General features: G+C 49.0%; 1 protein-coding gene across 2 annotated transcripts in view; it reads left to right on the top strand.

Moving 5' to 3' along the window:
* Positions 1–14,053, top strand: part of usp28 (ubiquitin specific peptidase 28) — a 97,794-nt gene that overhangs the window by 66,583 nt on the left and 17,158 nt on the right. For both annotated transcript variants that reach the window (XM_070894492.1, XM_070894491.1), the window contains exons 14-19: positions 651–868; positions 1,832–1,902; positions 2,890–3,118; positions 5,422–5,622; positions 9,511–9,650; positions 13,391–13,564. In XM_070894492.1, the coding sequence (XP_070750593.1) occupies positions 651–868; positions 1,832–1,902; positions 2,890–3,118; positions 5,422–5,622; positions 9,511–9,650; positions 13,391–13,564 (1,033 nt within the window). The remainder of the gene's footprint in view (positions 1–650; positions 869–1,831; positions 1,903–2,889; positions 3,119–5,421; positions 5,623–9,510; positions 9,651–13,390; positions 13,565–14,053) is intronic.

The raw sequence follows: 14,053 nt of genomic DNA, 5'->3' as shown, positions 1-14,053 counted from the left end.
ATATAAGTGTTCAGGGCACAGACAGGGAGGAAAAAAAACATTTGGATAGAGACTGAAATTTGACTTTTTAAAAATTCATTCTTGGGGTTGCCGGTGTCTAGGTTACTATTGACAAGTTGCCATTGAGATGGTAATGATGGTGGACCACCTTCTTGAACCGCTGCCGTCCGTGAGGTGAAAGTGCTCCCACAGTGCTACAAGGTAGAAATTTGACCCAGCGACAATGAAGGAACAGCCGATATATTCCAAGTCAGGATGGTGTGTAACTTGGATGTGTTCCCATTCGGCCTGCTGCCCTTGTCCTCCTATGTGGTGGAGCATAGGGTTAGATGTTATACGATCAGCCATGATTTTATTGAGTGGCGGAGCAGGCTCGATGGGCCAAATGGCCGACTCCTGCTCCTATTTCTTATGAATTGGCAAGTTGTTGCAGTGCATCCTGCAGATGGTACACACTGCAGCTACGGTGGAGGGAGTGCATGTTCAAGTTGGTGGATGGGGCGCTGACCAAGCGAACTACATTGTCCTGGATGGCGTGAGCTCCTTGCGTGCTATTGTACCAGCACCCATCCAGGACTGGATTGAGGAGCCTCGAGCCCCTGTTACAGGTTCATGCTCATCAATAACTCTGGCTCATCTTCTCCCTTAAGCCCCTCAGAATCGACTGTCGCCGAGCCCCCCGAGACTGCGAGCGCCCCGAGCAACCCCCAACTGCAGCGTGCAACCGTGCACAAGCCCTTCACCCAGACCAGGCCTCCCATGGAGATGCTGGCTCACCCGACACCGCGGCACATCACACCAGAGGAGCTCAGCTTCCTCGAGAGCTGCCTTCAGCGATGGAGGGCAGAGGTGGAACTCGATATCGCGGGTAAGCAGACCGAGAACCAAGAGGTGAACCAGTGAGACAGTAAATGAAGAAAGGTTGGGCCGATACTCATTGGAGTGTAGAAAAATGAGAAGTGATCTTATTGAAACATATAAGATACTGAGGGGGCTCATCAAGGTAGATGCAGTGAGGATGTTTCCCCTCGTGAGACAATAATCGCACGGTTTTACCTTGCCGAGCATCTTATGAATTGTGCAGTTGGCCCAAAAATTGAACCATCCTGCTACAACTGTACAGGGTATTGGTGAGGCCACACCTGGAGTACTGCGTACAGTTTTGATCTCCGTATTTAAGGAAGGATATACTTGTATTGGAGTCTGTTCAGAGAAGGTTCACGAGGTTGATTTCGGAGATGACTTATGAAGATAGGTTGAGTAATTTGGGCCTATACACATTGGAGTTCAGAAGAATGAGAGGTGATCTTATATAATGTATAAGATATTGAGACGGCTGGACGGGGTAGACGAAGGGAGGATGTTTCCCCTCGTGGAATCTCGAACTAGGGGGGCATAGTTTCAGAATAAGGAATCGCCCATTTAGAACTGAGATGAGGAGGAATTTCTTCTCTCATTTCTTCTCTCTAAATCTGTGGAATTCCCTGCCCTAGAGAGCTGTGGAGGTTGGGTCATTGAATATATTTAAGGTGGAGATAAACAGATTTTTGAGCGATAGAGGAGTGAAAGGTTATGGGGAGCGGGGAGGGAAGTGGAATTGAGGCCAAGGTCTGATCGTCCATGATCTTATTGAATGGTGGAGCAGGCTCGAGGGGCCAAATGGCCGACTCCTCCTATTTCTTATGTTCGAAATCTCTGCGTGACTGCGCTTGGAAGGAATAGTGAGTTAGATGCATGGCAAAGGATACCGAAGGTTGAGTTTAAGGGTTGAATCTCTGCCTCGCCCATCTAACCTCTTAATTTGTTTGCACTTTTTTTTTTTAAATTTAAGATTTAAAGGACAACATCACACAAATCACACAGTCAATTGAACAGATGTACATGGACAGCTTAATGTGTCAGGTAATGAGCTGTATCACTATTTGCTTCTCGGGTGCATGTAGCAACCAGAATCTTGGCTGAAATAATTGGCGTAGACAAAAGTCTGGCTTGAGCTTCTGATTTGGCTTGGTGCGTATCGCAACCATGTGATGTGATATTGACCCACCCCGGCTTGGGAGGTCACAGATTCAAGTCCCTTAACCCTTGCCGAGTCAACGTATCTCAGCTGGGGCTGTAACAGCTCTCCAGTCCTGTCCCGTCCCATCCAGTCGCAAAGTTTAGTCATAGGCAGTCCCTCGGAACCGAGGAAGACTTGCTTCCACTCTAAAAATGAGTCCTTAGGTGACTGAACAGTCCAATACGAGAACCACAGTCCCTGTCACAGGTGGGACAGATAGTCATTGAGGGAAAGGATGGGTGGGACTGGTTTGCCGCACGCTCCTTCTGCTGCCTGCGCCTGGTTTCTGCACGCTCTCGGCGACGAGACTCGAGGTGCTCAGCGCCCTCCCGGATGCACTTCCTCCACTTAGGGCGGTCTTTGGCCAGGTGGTGGACAATTAAGTAACTAACAGGAGGAGGAGGCTCCAAGAATACAACCCCCCCCCCCCCTCGAAAAAATGGTAGAACTCAGCACACGAATGCCGGAGACCAGGCTGAACCATCCTTCAGCCAGAAATGCCGCTCCTGAGGTCCCCGCCATCGCAAATGCGAGTCTTCATCCAATTCGATTCTCTCCACGTGATATCAAGAAATGGCTGAGTGCATTGGACACAGCAAAGGCTATGGATCCCGGCTGTAATGCCAAAGATCTGTGTTTCAGAACTAACCGCCCCCTCTCGGTTGGGGAAAGGTTTTGGGATCAGGTGTAATGCACCACTGGTAACCACGGAGCTGTTTGGAGCGAGCACCGTACCTCGGGGCCTGTTGGCTGCAGTGTTTATTGTTTCTATAGGGCCGGGCTTTTTTTGCTTCAGCGTGAAGTGACGGGTTACGCATCTGCCAACTTAGGTTCCTTACCGGCTCCATGCGGTGCTGGTGCACGAAGGTCAAGCGTCAGCTGGTCACTATTGGGCCTACATCTCTGACCACAGCCAGAACATCTGGCTCAAGTACAACGATGTGTCAGTAGCAGAGTCGTCGTGGGGTGAGCTGCAGCGAGATTCATACGGAGGGTCACGGAACGCCAGCGCCTATTGCCTGATGTACATCAACGATAATTTACCACAACTCATAGCAGGTAATACAGGAGCCTTTCCTCCATCCTTACGTTGCTGACATTTGCTAATGAGCTTTTCCAGATGTACAGTCACCGCCACTGTGGCGGTAGCTCGCTGACCCAAGACCATCACTAAGGCCGCCTATTTCCGCCTCCGTAACATCACCCGTCTCTGCCCCTTGCCTCAGCCCATCCGCTGCTGAAGCCCTCGTCCATGCCTTTATTACCTCGAGACTTGGCAATTCCCACGCACTCCTGGCTGGCCCCCCCCCCCATATTCTACCCGACATAAACTTGAGGTCATCCACAACTCTGCTGCCCGTGTCCCGCTCACCCATCACCCAATGTGCCCACTTGCCTACATTGGCTCCCGGTCCGGCAACACCTCAATTTGAAAATTCTCATCCGTGTTTTCAAATCGCTCCCATGGCCTTGACCCTCTATCTCTGTGACCTCCTCCGGCCCTACTCCATTCCGAGATCTCTGCGCTCCTCCAATTCTGGCCTCATCTTTCAACTATTGGTGGCCGTGCCTTCAGCTGCCGAAGCCCTACGCTCTGGAAAAGGCTCCCTAATCCTCTCCACGTCTCTCTGCCCTTGACGCTCCTTTAAAACCTACCTCTACCAAGCTTTTGGTCATCTGTCCTAATATCTCCTTATGTGGCTCAGATTTTGACTGATAACGCTCCTGTGAAGCACCTTGAGGTGCTTTACTATGTTAAAGGTGCTATATAAATGCAAGTTGTTGTGGTAGTAGATTGTCGTTAACTGATGATGACTTTGGATCAATTCCCACTATAGAGGCCTTAAGGTTGACATTGTCCGAGATACTGTCGTCGTGGTTTTAGACTGGCCCCCATATGCCTGGTGATGACCCGTTGCACTATTCGAAGAAGCGCAGGACTTCTTTCCGGTCCCCTGGCCAACGTTCTACCCTATGTCAACTAGAAGCTGAACCAGTCCTGGCTGGCCTCCCACATTCTACCCCAAGTAAACTAGAGATGATCCAAAACTCGGCAGCCCGTGTCCTAACTCGCACCAAGTCCCGCTCACCCATCACCCCCTGTGCTCACTGACTTACATTAGCTTCCGGTTAAGCCATGCCTCGATTTCAAAATTATCTTCCTTATTTTCAAATCCCTCCATGGCCTCGCCCCCTCCCTATCTCTGTAATCTCTTCCAGCCCCACAACCCCCCGAGATGTCCGTGCTCCTCTAATTCTGCCCTCCTGCGCATCACTGATTATAATCGCTCAACCATCGGTGGCCGTGCCTTCTGTTGCCTGGGCCCCAAGCTCTGGAACTCCCTGCCTAAACCTCTCCGCCTCTCTACCTCTCTTTCCTCCTTCAAGACGCTCCTTAAAACCTACCTCTTTGACCAAGCTTTTGGTCACCTGCGCTAATTTCTACTGATGTGGCTCGATGTCAACATCTTTTTGAAAAATCTCCTCATACTCCTGTGAAGCACCTTGGGAAGTTTCAGGACGTTAAAGGCGCTATATAAATACAAGTTGTTGTTGTCAAGACCACCAAAACAAAGCGACATTGGCCTAGACGAGTGCATATCACCTGTTTTTCAGGCACAAAGCGGGAGCGTAAGCAGTATGCACGCGCTCTCTCTGCGCTGGAGGTGTGTAACCCGCAATATTGATAGCTTAATAGTTGAATTTGCTTTAAAATTGGTAAAGTAGCTGCTGAAACTACTGTCCTTTACGGAACAGTTTTGTATAGGGTATTCGTCAAGGTGTGCATTCATCAGGATTCCTATTTACAAGAACATAAGAAATAGGAGCAGGAGTCGGCCATTCGGCCCCTCAAGCCTGTTCCGCCATTCAATAAGATCACGGCTGATCATAGACTTCAACTCCACTTTCCCACCCAATCCCCATATTCCTTGATTCAGTGAGTGTCCAAAAATTTGTTGATCTTTGTCTTGATCTTGAATATATTTATGGTGGAGATTGACAGATTTCTGAACGATAAGGGAGTCAAGGGTTATGCGGAGCAGGCAGGGAAGTGGAGTTGAGGTAGAAGATCAGATCAGCCATGATCTTATTGAATGGCGGAGCAGGCTCGAGGGGCCAAATGGCCGACTCCTGCTCCTATTTCTTATGTCCCTATGAATATACTCAACGACTGAGCCTCCGCAGCCCTCTGGGGTAGAGAATTCCAAAGATGCACCACCCTTTGAATGAAAAAATTTCTCCTCATCTCGGCCCTAAATGGTCGAGTTCTGATTTGAGCCAGCACACAATCCGGTTGAAATGTCGCTTCCTTATTCTCTACTCGGCATACTGAAACACGGTTTGTTTTACCCTAATTACAGAGGACACGGATGTGGAAACCGGGCAGATTTTGAAAGCCATCCAGGCCCTGCCTGCTGAACTCAGGCAGTATGTCCGCGAAGACAACCGCCATTTTATGCAGGAGCTGGAAGAGTGGAATGAGGAGCAGGTCCGCAAGATCCCACAAAAGGAGCTGGTCCCCGCGGCAGAGGTTCTGGAGCCCGCGGTCACCCTCACAGAAGGTATCTGCGTTTTATTGGGATCCAAGGCGAAAGGCTACAGTGCAGGTCAGGAGCCATGTCCAATTCTGGCCACCAACGCACTTTAGGAAGGTTGCCAAGCCCTTGGAGAGGGTGCAGAGGAGATTCACTCGAATAGTACTAGGGAATGATTGACTTCCATTATGTGCAGTGACTGGAAAAGCTGGGATTGTCCTCCTCAGAGCAGAGATGGTTAAGGAGAGATTTTAATAGACTTTATCTGTGGCTCAGTGGGTAGCACTCTATCGCCTCTGAGTCAGAAGGTTGTGGGTTCAAGTCCCACTCCAGGGTCTGGAGCACAAAAAAAATCTAGGCTGACATTCCACCATCATCATTGTTGGGATAAACGGAGGCTTCTCTCCCTCTCGGGGTGGACTAACTGATATGGTTAATTGACACCTCGCCCAGCTCCCACTGTGTAACGACCATGGTAGTAAACAAACAAAACCTCAGGTTTACCAGCTTTATTACGAGCAATGCATGGGAAGGTTCAGTCTAAACCTCTGAAATACAAGAGGTTTCAAATACAGTTTATACAGGTTTTGGAGAGAAGCACCCTCCTACAAAATCCTCGATAGGTCTAATTCTATTAGCGAAGTTACATTGATTTGTCGATTCTTATCAAACTGTCTCTGAGTGGTATATGCAATTGCCAGTCTTCTATGGTGTAGTTCCATGACTTGCACTTTGCCAAAGTATAATAGACGCTTAAACTGGCTTCCTTATCTCTTCCTCAGAGACTTCTGATCAACAACTGCTGATTTTGCTGTTTAAGTATTAGAGGTTACGGATTCAGTTTAATGCGTTATACATTTGTGCTGTACCTACATAAGCAAATGTTACATACATAGGCAATTATACAGACCCTCCTAATACTGATAAGTTCACTACCTTCAGCATAATTCTGACCACCAATTTGCAACTCTTACAATTTATCCCTTACAATTATCGTCGGCAGTCCCTTGAAATCGAGGAAGACTTGCTTCCACTCAGTGAGTTCTTGGGTGGTTGCACAGTCCATTACGGGAATTACAGTCTCTGTCACAGGTGGGACTCTTTCGCCTCTGAGTCAGAAGGTTGTGGGTTCAAGTCCCACTCCAGAGTCTTGAGCACAAAAAAAACCTAGGCTGACATTCCATCATCATCATTGTTGGGAGGAAACGGAGGAAAGAGTGGGTGGGGAGTCTGGTTTGCCGCACGCTTCTTCCGCTGTCTGCGCTTTGTTTTCTGCATGCTCTCGGCGACATGACTCGAGGTGCTCAGCGCCCTCCCGGATGCTGTTCCTCCACTTATGGCGGTCTTTGGCCAGGGACTCCCAAGTGCCGGTGGGGATGTTGCATTTTATCATGGAGGCTTTGAGGGTGTCCTTGTAACGTTTCCTCTGCCCACCTGGGGCTCGCTTGCCGTGTAGGAGTTCCGAGTAGAGCGCTTACTTTGGGAGTCTCGTGTCGAACATGTGGACAATGTGACCTGCCCAATGGAGCTGATCGAGTATGGTCAGTGCTTCGATGCTGGGGACGTTGGCCTGAGCAAGAACACTGACGTTGGTGGTTCTATCCTCCCAGTGGATTTGCAGGATCTTGCGGAGGCAGCGCTGGTGGTACTTCAGCGCTTTGATGTGTCTACTGTACATAGTCCATGTCGCTGAGCCATATAGGAGGGCGGCTATCACTGCAACCCTGTAGACCATGAGCTTGGTGCCAGATTTTCTCTCTTCGCTCTTCTCTATCTTCCTCATGGCAATGCTCCATCTCACTCTCGACAAGCTCCCCGCTGGAGTGAAACTAAACTATAGAACCAATGGGAACCTGTTCAACCTTTGTCGCATCCAGGCGAGATCCAAGATCGCCCCATCCTCTGTCATCGAACTACAGTTCGCGGGCGACGCCTGCATCTGCGCACATTGAGATCGAACTCCAAGCCATCGTCAACATCTTCACCGAGGCGAAAGAAAGCTTGGGTCTTACACTAAACATCCATAAGACAAAGGTCCTTGACCAACCTGACCCCGCCACACAGTACTGCCCCACCCGGGTCATCAAAATCCATGGCACGACCTTGGACAACGGGACCATTTTCCATACCTCGGGAGCCTATCTCAGCAAGGGCAGACATTGATGATGAGGTCCAACACGGCCTCCAGTGCGCCAGCGCAGTCTTCGATCGCTTGAGGAAGAGAGTGTTTGAAGACCAGGACCTGAAATCTATCTGACACTCCAGTGCAGTGCTGGGGGAGCGCTGCACTGTCGGAGGTGCCGTCTTTCGGATGAGGCGTTAAACTGCGGCCCCGTCTGCTCTCTCAGGCAGATGTAAAATTTCTCATGGCACTACTTCGAAGAGCAGGGGAGTTATCCCCGGTGCCCTGGGCCAATATTTATCCCGCAATCAACATAACTAAAAAAAACTCCAGATTATTGCTGTTTGTGGGAGCTTGCTGTGTGAAAATGCCCTTTGGTGTAGGATGCCAGTGGTGGAGCGATGCAAATTGAGGAGGGGCAAGAGGCCAGAATTGGAGGCGTGCAGAGATCTCGAGGGCGGGGCACGGAGCGGGGGGCGTGGGTGTAAGGCTCGAGGAGCTTACAGACAAGGAACACCATGCCGAACTATTTTTCTTTAAAATGCAAAATGACGAGCTTCTCTGCGGGTCTTGTAGCTGTTAAACAGTGTTACCCTTAGAAAAAGATGTCAGAGCTTTTGGAGAGGAAGAATAGGATAGCACTTTGTGTGAGTACCAAGGCCCCTATCAGATTCTTCCCCTTTCAGATGTTGATTAACTTGCTGCACAATCCCAACACATATCTATAATTATAGACTTGGGGCTGGAATTTGGTCAAAAACCTCTACCACCAAAAAAAAATCACTGTGATTATTTAATTAAAATCGGCGGAAAATTATTTTTAAATCCACCTGCCGGGAAAAATCGGTGTTCTACGTGGATTATCAGCGGAAAACGCGATCCTGGTCAAATTTAGTGGTATTTCGTTAAAATTTAGTCCGAGGCTACGAGTTGGGCCTCGGGAAGGGGGAAAACGCACAAAATATTAACATTCACAGGACCCTTTTCCAGTGAATCGCTGCAAAAGAATTTTAAACGAACCTTACACTTACCTTTTTTTTGCCGGGTTTCATACCTACCGACGATCGAAGGGCTAGTTTCTCTTCTGCGTTTTTTTTTTACCCAGCAACTACGGATCACCGCTGCCACCAAACTCGGGCGTAAGTGTTTTTTCTCGGTGTTGCACGACGGCGGTCCGCTTTCTCCCAGCGGTATTTCGAAACCGCCGGTGGTCATCATCATCATCCTCATCATAGGCAGTCCCTCAGAATCGAGGAAGACTTGCTTCCGCTCTAAAAATGAGCCCTTAAGCGGCTGAACAGTCCAATACGAGAACCACAGTCCCTGTCACAGGTGGGACAGATAGTCGTTGAGGGAAAGGGTGGGTGGGACAGGTTTGCCGCACGCTCCTTCCGCTGCCTGCGCTTGATTTCTGCATGCACTCGGCGACAAGACTCGAGGTGCTCAGCGCCCTCCCGGATGCACTTCCTCCACTTAGGTACAGTCTTTGGCCAGGGACTCCCAGGTGTCGGTGGGGATGTTGCACTTTATCAGGGAGGCTTTGAGGGTGTCCCTGTAACGTTTCCCTCTGCCCACCTTTGGCTCGTTTGCCGTGAACTTTGATCAAAATACCGCCAAAAAATTCGCGGTGAAATGCTGACCAAATTCCAGCCCTGCGACTTAAAAGTTGCAATCAAAAGTGACTCAAATTCTTCAGTTCTCTTTTTGACAGATCAGTTCTAGCTGGGTTGCTGTGTGTCAAGTCGGGTGATTCCCTCAACTCTTTTTTTTTTTTCCTATCCTGCGCCCTACAGAACAGACTGCAGCCAGCCAGCAGACTACCTGCCCTGCCTCGGCCAAGCATGCCGTCATGGTGAAGGAGCAGACGGCCCAGGCTATTGAGAAAGCTGCAACAGCCTACGTGACTGTCGGTGCTGAGGCTGCTCTGAAGGAGGTGAGCGAGAGAGCCCGAGCTGTACGCAGCCCTTTTCTTGGCAGCCCTCCCTCTCGAGAAGTTTTAACACAAAGGAAAAATACAATGGCAATTTTAAGCAGATTAGGCACGAGCATGTCCAGTGTGGTCGATAGAAATTAAATTCTGGATTCCAAATCACTGTTTCAAATTTCAATAGTACTTGAGCTAGTCACTGAACTATTAAATATTATTCCAAGATTTTTATTATCAATTGTTTTAGGATCTCGTTCCATGTTTGTCCACTTTTCTGTGAAAAGCACATATTGACCTCGATAATTTGAAAATCCCCAAATAGAAAGTGCATCATTTTTTTCCCTCCACGAAAGTCACATCGATCACTAGGGTTCAGGTTCCACAGAATTGGTGGGTTCCTCAACGGTGTGACCGTTTTATAAGATTCTGAGGGGGCCTGACAGGGTAGAGGCAGCGAGGATGTTTTCCCCTCGTGGGGGATACTACAACTAGGGGGCATAGTCTCGGAATAAGGGGTCGCCCATCTAAAACTGAGATGAGGAGGAATTTCTTCTCTCAGAGGATCGTGAATCTTTGGAATTCTCTACCCCAGAGAGCTGTGGAGGCTGGGTCATTCAATATATTTAAGCTGGAGATAGAAAGATTTTTGAACAATAAGGGAGTCAAGGGTTATGGGGAGCGGGCAGGGAAGTGGAGCTGAGGCCAGGATCAGATCAGCCATGATCTTATTGAATGGCGGGGCAGGCTCGAGGGGCCAAATGGCCGACTCCTGCTCCTATTTCTTATGTTCTTATGTTCCATGTGTGCCCCCCCTAGATTATACTATTCGACTCCTGAGGGCATCACAATCGGTCCCACTCTTGACCTCATCCGATGTCCATACAGACAGACCTTCCCACTGGAGGCAAGACCTTCGCTGATCTTTCTCCTCCATCATTCATGGCCTTTGAGGTCAACATTAACCCCTCAGCTCAGCTCCGACTGAAAATAAATCTGCTTTGTGGCTCCATTGTTACGGCGGTGATGCAGTTACACTTTTTTTTTAGGTTGTCATTTCTATGGTGAACTTTTTTAGTGTCAGCTGTGGCTCAGTGGGTAGTACACTCGCTTCTGAGTCAGAAGGTTGTGGGTTCAAGTCCCACTCCAGGGACCTGAGCACATAAATCCAGGCTGACACTCCCAGTGCAATACTGACAGAGCGCTGCACTGTTGGAGATGCCGTCTTTCGGATGAGACATTAAACCGAGGCCCCATCTGCCCTCTCAGGTGGACTGATATTGAAGAAGAGCAGGGGAGTTATCCCCGGTGTCCAGGGGCCAATACTTTCCCTCAATCAACATAACAAAAACAGATTATCTGGGTCATTATCACATTGCTGTTTGTGGGAGCTTGCTTGTGCGCAAGTTGGCTGCCGTGTTTCCCACATTACAACAGTGACTACACTCCAAAAGTACTTCATTGGCTGTGAAGCGCTTTGAGACATCCAGTGGTAATGAACGGAGCTATAGAAATGCAAGTCTTTTAGAATACTTAGCAACAGGAGGAGGCCATTTAACCCCTCGAGCCTGCTCCGCCATTCAGTGGCTGATCTTCACCTCACCTCCATTTATCTGCCTTAGCTCCATATGCCGTGATACCCTTACCGAACAGAAAGCTATTTTAGTCTTGAAAGCTTCAATCGACCCCCAGCATCCACAGCCTTTTTGGGGGGAAAGAATTCCAGATTTCTACTGCCCTTTGTGTGGTTTCACTCCTAAATGGCCTCGCTCTAATTTTAAGCTTATGTTCAGCGTTCCCTTTCAGCTCTGGAGGTCCCACACAGTCGTGGGAGTTTACTTTGGAGACAGCGTCACATTTTGGGGATCGGGTGATTTGTCCGTTTAAACAAAATTATTTGGTGAAGAGTACAAAAATGGACTGCTCCACCAATCCTTTGGAGGGAATGTTGAACTGAGCAGCTGTCTGTGTCTATTCCTGTGGTAGAGATTGACAGTATGGATCCTGTGTTTTTATATTTCCCAGTATCCCGACTAACATTCCTCCCGAAACCGAAAACAGATTAGCTCGGCGTTTGTCTGGTTGCCATTTGTGCGTGAAAACGGCTGCCGCGACGGTGACTGCCCTTCAAAGTAATTCCGTCACCTAACGCTGTGCAAAGAGAGCGGGCTGCATTGTCTGAGGTGTTGTCCTTCAGATAGGATGTCCCCGTGGTTCAGGCAGACTTTGAAGATTGACGCGGCGCTATTCAACATAGAGCAGAGGGGAGGGTCTTCTAGTGCCCTGAGCGACAATCCTCTCTCATCCAACACTGCTGAAAAACCCATTATCTTGTCACTCACCTCGTTAAAAATCTGTGCACATGAGCTGCGATGTTGCCCTGCCCAGAAACGTTCGTTGCAATTCAAAAAAAATTTATCAATTACACGCGAAGTGCTTTGAGGCATTTCTGAGAGGCGCGCCAAGGAGTTAGATAAATGCAAGTCAAGTCTTCATGCAGTAGGTTGGTGCAAGGAGACAGGGCAAAGGGTGTTAAACAGGCAAGGGCCAGAAATGTATCAGATTATGAGGGGGCTTGATGTTTCCACTGATGGGGGAGACTAGAACTAGAGGGCATGATCTTAGAATAAGGGGCCGCCCATTTAAAACTGAGTTGAGGAGAAATTTCTTCAGAGGATTGTGGATATGTGGAATTCGCTGCCTCAGAGAGCTGTGGAAGCTGGGTCATTGAATAAATTTAAGACAGAAATAGACAGTTTCTTAAACGCTAAGGGGATAAGGGGTTATGGGGAGCGGGCAGGAAAGTGGACCTGAGTCCATGATCAGATCAGCCAAGATCGTATTGAATGGCAGAGCAGGCTCGAGGGGCCGTATGGCCGACTCCTGCTCCTATTTCTTATTTTCTTATGTAACTGGGGCACAGAGGTTGCAGATCAGGAGTCCTAGTGGAGCAGGATTTCACTACTGTGCTACCATACAAGAGGATTTGAGTACAAGAGTAAAGACGTCTTACTGCAATTATATCGGGCCCTGGTGAGACCACATCTGGAGTATTGTGTATAGTTTTGGTCTCTTTAGCTAAGGAAGGATTTACTTACCATAGAGGGCCTGCAACGAATGTTCACCAGACTGATTCCTGGGATGGGGGGATTGTCCTATGAGGAGAGATTGAGTGGACTAGGCCTATGTTCTCTAGAGTTTAGAAGAATGAGAGGTGATCTCATTGAAACATACAGAATTCTTACCAGGATTGACAGGGTAGATGCAGGGAGATGTTTCCCCTGGCCAGGGGTCACAGTCTCAGAATAAGAGGTCGGCCAGTTAGGACTGAGATGAGGAGAAATGTTTTCACTCAGAGGGTGGTGAATCTTTGAAATTCTCTCTCCCAGAGGGCTGTGGAGGCTCAGTTGTTGAGAATATTCAAGACGGAGATCGATAGATTTTTGGATATTAAGGGAATCAAGGGATATGGGGATCAGGCGGGAAAGTGGAGTTGAGGTTGAAGATCAGCCTTGATCTTATTGAATGGTGGAGCAGGCTCGAGGGGCCTCTTTATGTTTTTGTGTACCCAAACGTACATACTGCTCAAGGGGTTTGTTTGTATTTTACAACATATAGTAACCACAGGCACTCTCTGTCCTGCCTGCCCTGTTTATCACTCTTGCCTGCCACTATCATCTTCTCTTTTCCTCTTCCCTCCTATCCGCTTTTCTCGTTCTGCTCTCTCCTCCCCGCGTGGCCTGAGCTAGTCTGATACGGTGCAGGAGACCAGGGAGACCGAGGAGAAGGTCGAGGCAGAGCCAGAGCTGTCCAGGAAGCACGAGCAGCAGCCCGACAGCAGCGGCACCCAGCTCTCCGAGGTGGACATCCCGAACGTGGGCAAGGTCCTGGTGCGCCACGATGCTGACGGCTACAACGAGGAGGTACTCGGGTCGGCCCGCAGACTTGTTATCGGCGGCTGAGCACCGCTAACCGTTCTTTGCCGGAGGGAGTCAGTGCAGTGTGGCTGTGGTCTCTGAGTCACCCTGGGGAAGGGGGCTTCGATTCAAAACAGGGATGGTGGTCCTCTTGGAGCTTTGTCTTGGGAGTAGGTTGGGCCTCTATTCATTGGAATTCAGAAGAATGAGAGGTGATCTTATCGAAACGTATAAGATTATGAGGGGGCTCGACAAGGTGGATGCAGTGAGGATGTTTCCACTGATGGGGGAGACTAGAACTAGAGGGCACGATCTTAGAATAAGGGGCCACCCATTTAAAACTGAGACGAGGAGAAATTTCTTCTCTGAGGGTTGTGGATCTGTGGAATTTGCTGCCTCAGAGAGCTGTGGAAGCTGGGACATTGAATAAATTTAAGACAGATATAGACAGTTTCTTAACCGATAAGGGGTTATGGGGAGCGGGCAGGGACATGG

The sequence above is a fragment of the Pristiophorus japonicus genome, chromosome 11, assembly GCF_044704955.1.
Source record: "Pristiophorus japonicus isolate sPriJap1 chromosome 11, sPriJap1.hap1, whole genome shotgun sequence".
Taxonomy (NCBI): Eukaryota; Metazoa; Chordata; class Chondrichthyes; family Pristiophoridae; genus Pristiophorus; species Pristiophorus japonicus.
The sequence above is the reverse complement of the archived record's forward strand: the minus strand, read 5'-3'. Positions and strand labels throughout refer to the sequence as shown.